We start from the raw sequence: 11,315 nt of genomic DNA, 5'->3' as shown, positions 1-11,315 counted from the left end.
CTCACAATCTTGGATGAAAAAATATTACAACTAATTAAAATAATGTGGTAGTAGTTAAAATAGTATTAGTAGTAGCAGTGTTGATAGTAGTAGTAGTTCATTGATTTCAATGCTGGAGTAGATGTGTTTGTGTACACACACAAACACACAAACACACAAACACACACACACATTCTGCTTTCGGCAGGTTTGAAGGACATTAGGTGGAAAACAAGTCACTGGGCCAACTTCATATGTGTCCAAGAAGTGGACTTTTCGAAGGGCATGCTGGGAAATGTAGGTTTTCACACGTCGGTCCGTTGCGCCTCTGCATCGTATAAAACTACATCTCCCAGAGTCCTCCGCGGCGTCACGCTGCTTTCCACTGGCACTGTTTGCCATGCTAAATGTGGTCAGCGGACGAGTTTTACCCCCTCAGGACGGAGGAGCTCCGCTTTAATCGATCCACGACTCGTTTCTTCCAGGGTGAGTGAGTTTTGCTTGGTGCTGTCCAGCTTCAGAGACTCGTAACGAGTCAAAGTATCGGGTAATCTTCTCGGGGCGTTAGCCGAGCGGCTAGCTGACATGCTAACGTCATGCTGCAGGAGGATAAGTTGTCAGCCGGCGGTCAGAGTTTAGATTAATTTAAAATAAAACTCGTCTGCTGGGTTTTACCACCTCGAAAAGGGGTGCAGGGTCTTGAAAGCCTGTGTATTTGCTGTGCAGGACGACCAGGGGAAGTTAAAGCTTCCTGTCCTCTGAACAAAACAGTCTCAATGTCATACAGCTGAAAATAGACATTTAGTGAATAACCTGCTGGGTTTACGCCTCAGGACCCCCCCCCCCCCCCCCCCCCGCGTTTCTCTAACAGCCCCTGTGTGTCCAGCACTGAACACTGGGTCATCCAGGTGACCTGACTCAGCTGAGCTGGAGACTGGCTGCAGAGCTTTTGTTTTTATTAATGGGAATTCTTAAGAGTAGCAGACCGAACAGTGAGACCCGGGATGAGACATCAGTGATGCTGCCATGAAAGAGTTCTACCTAGTTGTAATCAGACTAAACTCAAAGTCATGCCATTAAAGGGCTTTTGTAAAAACACCCATATGTTGCATCATGGGTGTTTTATATAGTATATGCCTTTAGAGAAGGTTTTTTTTTTTTTAAATCACGTCATTGTATTTTGCACCAGAATGTCTCCATTAAAATTGACTTCATGTTGAGATTGTCGTCATTTCGTGAAAATATTGCCAGGAGATGAGGACTCAGAATGCCAGACGTCGTCGTAGTTGAAAGAAAAAGGAATTTTATTGTCCAGACGCCGAACCTAAAGTCCAAGAAGGCGACCGAGGAGCCGCAGCGCAGAAACTAAAGAGAACAGCCACACTGAGACAGACTGACCGAACGCCAGAGCTCTCAAGACAAGCACACTAAATACTAAAGACTCCAGGGGCCTATACCACGACCCGGGATAAATATACTCAGGATATCTCTCTGTTACCTGGGTTGACTGATCCAGACAAGCACGATCCTGATAAGCATTAACCCGAAGCACGTTATCAACTCGGTAATTCAACCCAGGGTTTCTCTTTGGGATCTGTGCACATGAAAGGGGCGACGTTTGACCAATCTCTCTCTCTCTCTCTCTCTCTCTCACACACACACACACACACACACACACACACACACACACACACACACACACACACACACACACACACACACACACACACACACACACAGGAACCCTCCAGTGCTGTTTACAAATTAGACATTAGAATATTAAGAATGAAAACACGTCCACCAGGCTAAAAGCAGCACTGTTGCTGCGTCAAAAGTCAAATAATTCTCCACTTGTTATTGTCCAACTTTGTGATAATATACATTATTAATTAACCAGACAGTATAAACACTGTGATCACTCAGTTTCACTTTATTGCGACAGAAATGTTTCTTCTTTTAGTTCTTGTGCCCGCCTAAGAGGCAAGGCGCAAAGATCACTATCCTCGGCGCCTTTTTAATTTTATTTGTGGATTTTACCAACAATTCTCCCACGATCTGATCTTTCGTCTCAGACGGCCAAAACTCGAACCGTTGGTGGGAACCTTTATCCAGAACATAGCCTGCTGCTGGATTGATTGGTTGATTTACCCCAGTACGAAGTGTCGCAGTATGGAAAACCCTTGGTTAATCCTGAAATGACCTCAATAAGAGAATATCCAGAGTATAGACCCCCAGGTGATGACAATCACGCTGTCAGGCACAGGGGAAACACATCAGGGTGGAAAACAGCAATCAGACACGAGGAAGGGAAGTCAAGAATCCTGAAATCAGAGATATGGTAAAATATACAAAAAGCACCAGAGACAAGTCATGAACTGTGATTGATACAGATATTTTCATCACATATACTCTGCATCACAGCAAAGAAAAACTTTGAACTAGAAATTTTGAGGTTCTTCAGGCACTATTTTAAAGTTCCGACTCACTCAGGGTGAAACTGGGCTGTTTGGGGCTCCTGCACTAAAATGTGTTTGACACTCCTGATTCATTATTTTTAATCTGCAACACTGACAAGATCTCAGCCTAAGATTGAAGGTGACAAGTTGGTTTGATGATTTTATGAATAAAAAAGTGCATTAAACGTGTCTGGACTCAAACCGGAGACGGTCTTTCTGCGAGGCGAGTGTCTTTAACCACTACACCATCATAACGGCCCCGCCCAAGACAGAAAAGAAAAAAGAGAGCGAGTGGTGTGATTGTTGACAGATACAAAGTTCAGCTTGTTTCCTCTTGAGTTGCAGGAACAGATGGACTACTTTATTACTTCTGTCAGCGAGGACAAAAGATCAAATGAACTGGTTTATTCATGTTATGTAGAGAAGATCACACAGGTTATCCAAAAGCAGCTCGGCGTCATAGCCGGCTGTTAAAGGAGACATATCATGCTTTTAAATCCTTCCTTTTTACATATAAATCATACAGTTGTGGTCTATACAACGCGAAACTGCAATGCTTGGGTCTGAATTCCTCATTATTAGAGCTCCACAGGCCCCTTTTCAACCCCTTTTCTGATGCGCTTCTGAGAGCAACTCGTTTTGGGGCGGTCTCTTCAAATGCAAATGAGACACTTCATACCCCGCCTCCTCTCCAGGTTGCAGAGGTGACACTCGGTTCAACTTCACCCTGTTCGGCCATCTTTGTAGTTTGATAGAACAGATACAATTATCTAGCGGCGCAGAAACTTTATATTCACACATTATTTACAAAATGTCAACAACGGAAGATTTGTCCATCCAGCCATACATGTTGGAGCCAGAGTCGGACCCGGCGGAGCGAGATGAAAATGACGATGATGCACCTGCAGAACAACGTCTTCATATGGATGTAACGCAATGGTGTGTTACTATATTTACACTAACTTCTCCATCCATGCCCACTACTACAATACTGCCTGTATTACAACGACTATTTAACACAGAAGTTACATTATAATCTAAAACGAGCACACAGCGCTAACATATGAAGACGGTGCAACTGCTAATGCTAACAAAACAATGACAGGGACGTCTTATCATCACACTTTTTAGCGTTATATACAGCTTACCGAAGTGCTCTGTTCGTCGTCTCCATAGATAGAAGGAACTGACCGCTCAATCAGACGAAGTCTTTCGGCAAATCCTTCTTTATACTGGCGGAGGTTGCTGAAGCAGTCGTCCTTAAAGTGATTCGCGCACACAAAAATGACCTTACCCACAGATGTGGGTACATTTCTGTGAAAAATAAAACTCAACCAGGCACTTCGAAAAGGTTCTGATGCTGGGAGACGGTGTAACGAAGCTTGTGGGTTACTACATCCAACAACCGAACATTTCCACTTATCCTCTCGTAACTTCGGTTGGACTACAAAATCGCAGCGAGAAACAAAAATGGCGGATTGCTCGAAATGTCGATGTCCTAATTTGGCAGTTCCGCTGAGAATACTGTGACGTCATTGTTCAAAAAACGTAATAGAGAATAGAAAAATCGAAACCGATCGCAAAATATGACCAAAACAGAATATAAAGATATCAACGGAGCACCTGAAGACACTACTTTGAACTTTTCTGTACTTCTAAACACTCTAAATATACAACAAAATGCATTTAAGGGCTAAAAAAGTGGATTTAGCATGATATGTCCCCTTTAAGAGTTAATAAATGAACTGTGCATTGACAATAACCTGGTTATGACTCCGGTAAATAATAATTCTACAAGATGTTCAGATTACAGTTCCATACAAAGTAGATCTCTTTTAGTTAGACGACTTAAATATGAACTTTTGTAGGTCTGGTGGTAGAAATGAGCCCGATCTGATCGGTATCGGGTTCCCATATCAACGTAATTCACGGATCAGAAATTTTCGATCCAACCTGCGGAGATTTCTGGTCCATCGTCTGATTTACTGTTACTGAAACGACTCCACAGTGTTTCCCTGCTGCTGCTCTGCTCGCTGGCTGCAAACTGTGGACTGGATTTCCTGAACGGAGGCGGGTCTCAATGAGACCAGGAGGAATGAGTCAGGAAATCCACTCCACAGTTTGCAGCCAGCCAGCAGGCTAGGGAAGTAGCACTGTGGCTATCCAACTTTTCATGACATGTTTGGATGGATTCTGCGCTAAAACTCCGCAAAGCAACACAGAAAAGTGGATGTTTGCAAAGTGGGTGTACAGCGAGGCGCCAGACGTCACCGTTTTAAAACGCCAGCTCATAGAGGAGCGGCGTGCGAGCGTGTGCGGAGGAGAACGAAGAAGCAGCCGGTTCAGTTTAATGATAAAGCTGCTTTGCCGACAAGAAACTCGTCCTGCGGGGCGACAGTAGTAACGCACAGTGACTTGGACAAGTAACTTTAATCTGGTTTGGAAATACTAACGCGTTAGATTACTCGTTACTGAAAAAAGTGGTCATATCACTGGTCGTGACGCGCCGGCCAATCAGCGGCCTGCCGTCTGCCGACGTCACATGTTCTACTGGCCTGAGCTCAATTGGAACCTCGACTGCACAAGAACCACGAGAGTACCTGGTAGTGGGAGTAGTAGTAGTAGTAGTAGAAAAGCGTCAGTAGTGAGTCGAGTCAAGTGGAGTAAGGCTGAGGAGGAACTCGTGGAAAAGCCCCATTAGAGAAGCAGCAGCTAGAACTGTTGTATAACACGTTGAGATTCTGTTCACAACACAACTTTTCAAGTGAACAAAGTGTTTTCGTGTTTAACATTTTATTTTTTTTAAAGTTTTACGTTCACACGGCAATGTTTTAAAAAGGATCACTCTTTACATGGACACGAGGAGCGTTTCAGAAAAGGTTTTGGTTTTCACTTGAATACGTTGTAAATGTGTCCTGATTGTCAGAATGACGTCGCAGCTGATTCTGGTAATAAACTGTAAAGCTGAACGGTCAGAGTTTAAAAACATGAATCAAACACAACAAAAGCCTCTTTAAAGTGCAACAACTGAACCCAGACCTGAATCCAAAGACCACAACATCGTTCACGCGCTCAGAAAATGACAAAGTAAAACCCATGAATGTCTGCACTTCTTCTTTCATTGCTGCGACAGACGGTTTCCGTCCTTTAAACAAGGCTGATCCTATCGGCTGATCCTATCGGCTGATCCTATCGGCTGATCCTATCGGCTGATCCTATCGGCTGATCCTATCGGCTGATCCTATCGGCTGATCCTATCGGCTGATCCTATCGGCTGATCCTATCGGCTGATCCTATCGGCTGATCCTATCGGCTGATCCTATCGGCTGATCCTATCGGCTGATCCTATCGGCTGATCCTATCGGCTGATCCTATCGGCTGATCCTATCGGCTGATCCTCGCTTCTGGTTTAATGAATTTATTCTGTAATTAACTGTTTTACTTCTTTGGCTCTTTACATGTCTGTGACCCTGCAGACTGCAGCTGACCAGCACAGAGGAGGAGGAGGAAGAGGAGGAGGAGGAGGAGGGTGATGATGATGCAGCGCCTCCTGACTCTGGGGACGCTCCGGCGGGTGGCGGCGTCTCGCCCGCTGCTGCTGGCGGCCGCCATCCCCAAGCCTCCGCCGGCTTTCTGCTGCTGCGTCCTCCGTCTGCCGCCCGCGGGCCGGCGCCACCTCTCCACGTCGCCCCCCGGCAGAGGGGCGGAGCAGCACAGACCGCCGTCCCAGCGGGAGGACGAGGAGTCCGGATCCTCGCCGCAGAGACGAGTCGCCGCCAGCGAGCCGGCGGAGGTGGACCCCCTGCAGGACAAGTCCATCGGCCTGGTGCAGAGGTTCAAGAGGACCTTCAAGCAGTACGGGAAGGTGCTGATCCCCGTGCACCTGCTGACGTCCACCGTCTGGTTCGGGACCTTCTATTACGCTGCTATGAAGTGAGTCGCCGCCGCTTTACTCTTCTCGAAAACTTTCGGCCTGTCGTGTTTCTCCCGTTTCCACGACAACGAAACTCGCAGCCACTGAAAATGTAACTTTTTGAAAATACTCTGTCTCCATGGAAACGGTGAAAAAAACCCGCAAGATTTTGAAAACGCTCCGACTCCATGGAAACGTGGGGAAACACAACTTTTTGGAAACGCTGTTACTGTGAATGCTCACGAGACAAAAACAACAATGCCGGGGTCGGATAGAAAAGTGAGCCGCTGCTGTTAAATCATGGAAAAGTGACCTATGTCTCAACACCTTAGATACACACTGAGGAACTAGATGGTATCACATTAAAATAAACATGGGTCAATATTCTATAGCAGGGGTGTCCAACTCATTTTCACCGAGGGCCACATCAGCGTAATGGCTGCCCTCAAAGGGCCACATGTAACTAGAAGACAGTTTAAATGTAACTAAATGTAAAATGTAACCGCCGTCGGGTGGAACACGGGTCGGCGCGGGGAACATCTTAATCTGGATGTGCACAAGTGCAGAACTACTGAAGGCACGTGTAATTACCGTATTTTATAGAATGTTTGAACCTGAGCTCACATGTTCCCACTGCGCGTCCATAGGGAACAATACGGTATTTATTTGAAGACAATCGCGGGCCACATAAAATAACATGGCGGGCCACGAGATTGACACGTGTGTTCTATAGCATGGAAAAGTGACCTATGTCTCCTGTTTAGTTATAAAAATAATAAATGCATAAAAGTAGTAACAATGTACCTCACGTGTGTAATCTAATACACCTGTAGCATTGTTTAGTCTGGAAATGTAATTTTAAGAATTCATTTTAAAAAAAGGTTTTTATTTCTATTTTGTATACTCAGACTTGTAAACTTCATTTCTGTGCATGTGATGGGATTTAGCTGTGCCTTATTCTGAAATTGTATATATATGAAAGGAAAGATGAAATAATACATAAATGCAGTGGCTTATGACATGTAACAAGTAATATTTCTATTAAATATCTACATTAGAACATTCTTATTAGCAAAAGGTAAAGTTTCATATTGGGGGTCAGAAATTCTTTATACCAGCAAAGTGACTTTGCTGGTATAAAGAAAAGGGGTCCAACATTCTGACATCATCATTCTCTGCGTTTCTGTCTTTTCCATGTTAACGGACATCATTTCTGTTTAAAACAAAACTTTGGTGAATGTTTTTCCTGGTTTCATCTCCACGCTCTTCTCCTGTCTTCTCCTCAGCGGAGTGAATGTTGTGCCATTCCTGGAGATGATCGGCCTGCCGGAGTCCATCGTGGGATTGTTGAAGGACTCGTCCAGCGGCTACGCTCTGACTGCATACGCCATGTACAAGGTGCTTTCTTTTACTTCCAATGCTTTTCTGGACCTGTGTTTTATTTCCGACATCCAGCAGCAGAACATCGCGTGACGGTCAAACAGGAAACTATCACTTTAAAATAAAAAAATTTCCCCCTTCGACTGCGAGGTGGAGGCGCTGCCGTCTGTCCTCAATCGTTTCCTGGAGGGGAAGAACCCAAACCGCACTGAGTGGATTATTTTAGTGGAAAACGTGGGAGTCAAACCTAATTAGTCGTTACGCTGTCTTTTACTTAAGCGTAGCGACGGTTACGTACACATGCGTACAGCGTCTCAATAACAACAAAGTCACGTGCGGCGTCACATATTTTTTGGTTTATTTCCGCGTTCTACCGCAAGTCGGCGGCAGGGCTGTGCGTGGCGTCTATTTCCGCACTGCCGTGCGCCGCATTCCAGCTCACTAATGTCAGTCGTATTTGAATCATGTTTAGCATGTAGCCTCGCTACTGTGTGAGCCTCGAAGCTTATTAGCATCTAGCACGTAGCACGGTCTGAGTTACATGATGTACCTGAACACATCACTGAGGGCCGCCGGCTCCTGCCGTTAAAGCAGGACCAACATGGCGGCTCGGACACAAACTTTCTTTTATTACTGAAGCAGGTCAGCGCAATGTGTTTTTGAAAACATTTGAAGTGAGAAATAACCGCTTCAGGTGTGCTGCGATAAGTAGGCGTGGTTTGCTGTGAGGGGGCGTGGCTTGCTGTGAGGGGGCGTGGTCTGGGAGTTCGCCCAGCTTCTTGTCAGTATGAATGTCCTGACGGAGACGACCTGTTTTCTGCTGCTGGCTGGAGTCAACAACCGAACTTTCTTGTTCTTTTGGAAGTACGCAGGGGCTTTAGCCTGGGCTTTTATTTGCTCAGTTATTCTGTTTTTCATGATCCGTGAACCCTCGACAACGTCTTTATGAGCTCTATCGAAGGACCAGATGCCAAAGAGTTCCACTTTGACGCAGCCTGTGACGGCTGTCTCGCTCTCTAGTTTATAGATTTTATACAAGTTTTTCTCGTAATTCTGAATAAAATGTAATCTATGTGTGTTATTTCTGAGCTTATATAATTATGTCAAGGTCGGTGCAGTAAGTCAAATATCTGCCACTGATTATTGTCTTCTACGTTGCCAAATAAACCTTGTTAATAGCCTAAAAGCTCAGAGCTTCCCTGTGGGTGGGAGGCCCAGGGCGCTGCCCCGGTACCCCATCAGGAGCCCGGGTGGCCCCTGAACCCCCGGCCTAACTGACAGTGGTCCCACCTCTATACTGTGAGAGAAGCTTGGTGAGAACCCTGCTATACATACATTGTATTTTACACCAGAAGGTTTCATTAAAATTGGCTTTATGTTGATATTGTTGCCATTTTCCATCACAGTTGTTTGATATTATGAAAATAGACGTTTTCATCACGTTTACTCCACACCACAACAAAGAGAAACTTTAAAGTTTAATTTTAAAGCTCATTATTGCTCCATTTTACTGGTCCGGCCCACTCAGAATGAAACTGGCCCCTGAGCTAAAATGTTTGACCCCCCCCCCCCCCCCATCTTGTTTATTTCCTCAAGAGATAAATCGACTGTAGAAGAAGTGGTCCTCATCCAAGATGGCCACCATATTTTTGGGACTTACGGGTGCTTTCGAATAGTCCCTCCTTTCCTATCTACTTTTCCTTAACCCCGTGGATGACATCACGGGGTTAAGGAAAGGCGTTAGGAGGCTTCCTAAAGGAGTTGGAGAAAGACGATCACGTTGTTTCACAATTGGACCACACTTCCACTAGGTGGGATGATAATAATAATCCGTCGGCAGTGCAGATTAGTGACGTCTGCCGTGGTGAAAAAAACTACACATTTACGAAAATGGACTACTACTTTTCCCTGTGGCTCTAACCACTGATATAAACTCAAATATCAGAAGGTTTGAAAGGAAAAGAGGCTCCAGGCTACGAGGAACTAAAGCTAAACGGCTGCCAGGTGAATAAAGAACCAATCAAACTGAGAATAAGCTGCTCAAAAAGTTTACTGTGTTGGTTTTACAACAGCCACAGAACATTCATAGTTGGGATCTGGTTTTAAATTAGTTGTTCAGGCAGATTCTTGCTTTGGTCATTTACATGATCTGCTCCCTTTTCAGTCATCCTGAGTTTCCCTGAACGCTCCAATGAGCCGGTCCCTTTAAATGTTGTCGCTGCAAGGTAATGTGGGTCAGGATGAGCTGGTCTCCTTTGGTAAAGGAAGCATCAGTGTTTCTTAGGCTAAAGAAGGTTGTAAAGGAAGTATTGAGCCTCCTTTCTTTAGCTTATTGAGGATTCCAATGTTCCTTAAGGTTAAGGAAAAGTGGATAGGAAAGGAGACAGGAGGGATTATTCGGACGCACCCTTAATGAGGTTCCTGGTTCAGGTCCCGTCAGTGGATAAAGTGAAATCCCTTCATTCAGGTGGTTGACGTATTGTTCCGCTCCTGATGGTGTGACTGGTTTTCTCTCGGCAGATAGCGACTCCTGCTCGGTACACGGTGACTCTGGGCGGCACGTCGCTGTCGGTTCAGTACCTCCGCAAGCACGGCTACCTGTCCACGCCGCCGCCGGTCACAGAGTACATCCAGGACAAGATGGAGGAGACCAAGGAGCGCTTCTCCGAGAAGATGGAAGAGACCAAGGAGCGCTTCTCCGAGAAAATGGAGGAGACTAAGGACAAGCTCTCTGAGAAAATGGAGGAGACTAAGGACAAGCTCTCTGAGAAAATGGAGGAGACTAAGGACAAGCTCTCTGAGAAACTGCAGGAAACCAAAGACAGAGTTTCAGACAGGAAAGCCTTTTTCAGGAAGAAGGGTGATTAGTGATTCATCAGCGAGCCGGCGCCGGAGAGGAACAGATGGTGTTTGTGTTGGGAGCGAGAAGAGAGACGTTGCACTATCCCTGACATTTCGTCTGTCACCTGTCGTCTATTTAAGTGTCTCACTCGGCCCCTCGTCGTCCTCTCCAGCAGCTCGGCAGGCGGCCAGCTACACTTTGTTCTGGTTTTATAGAGGATCTGTGTACGGGAGAGAGCGGCGGGGTTATGAGAGAAATAAAACTTGAAGCTCCTGGTTACCTGTGTGTCCATCACAGCCTTTGTGAAGGCTCCCAGTAATCGCCTAGTGTCTTTTCTAACCGAGTCCGTAAGAAATCAAGTCTTTCGATATATTTTTACCCGATAGCCGGAGTTAATCCACCCGCTACGTTGGCGTGCTGAAGGCCGCAGTCGCTGGCTCGTGTGCAGCGTGGACGGATGAAGCGCACACAAGTTCCTGTCACATGTCTGGTTCAACCACAGCTTAATAAAAGTGAAACTCAGCCTGGTTGTTCATCTGCTATCAGGGATTAAAACTCTACCACACACTAATGCTGCCATTATAACTAACCCAGACTACAGCCTTTATAACTAACCCAGACATGGCCGTTATAATGAACCCAAAGTTGGAGTCGATGTCTGGGTTAGTTATAACTATAGTCTGGGTTATAACAACTATAGTCTGGGTTCGTTACAACGGCCATAGTCTGGGTTAGTTATAACGGC

General features: G+C 45.6%; 1 protein-coding gene across 1 annotated transcript; it reads left to right on the top strand.

Moving 5' to 3' along the window:
* Nucleotides 1-333: 333 nt before the first annotated feature.
* LOC308114211 (uncharacterized protein) lies at nt 334-11,104 on the top strand. Its single transcript, XM_080470910.1, has 4 exons — nt 334-465; nt 5,912-6,368; nt 7,635-7,746; nt 10,249-11,104. Exons 2-4 carry the CDS (start codon nt 5,968-5,970, stop codon nt 10,594-10,596), a joined length of 861 nt encoding a protein of 286 aa, XP_080327036.1. The 5' UTR covers nt 334-465; nt 5,912-5,967; the 3' UTR covers nt 10,597-11,104.
* Nucleotides 11,105-11,315: the final 211 nt, after the last annotated feature.

The sequence above is a fragment of the Lipophrys pholis genome (assembly GCF_963383615.2).
Source record: "Lipophrys pholis genome assembly, chromosome: 9".
Lineage (NCBI taxonomy): Eukaryota > Metazoa > Chordata > Actinopteri > Blenniiformes > Blenniidae > Lipophrys > Lipophrys pholis.
This window is presented reverse-complemented; position numbering and strand designations above follow the sequence as displayed.

Bases quoted from the DNA above. Each gene is read 5' to 3' on its own strand.
- LOC308114211 (XM_080470910.1), top strand. From the start codon at position 5,968: ATGATGATGCAGCGCCTCCTGACTCTGGGGACGCTCCGGCGGGTGGCG. The intron at 6,369-7,634 runs GTGAGTCGCCGC...TCTTCTCCTCAG, and splicing joins TTCTATTACGCTGCTATGAA to CGGAGTGAATGTTGTGCCAT. The intron at 7,747-10,248 runs GTGCTTTCTTTT...TTCTCTCGGCAG, and splicing joins CTGCATACGCCATGTACAAG to ATAGCGACTCCTGCTCGGTA.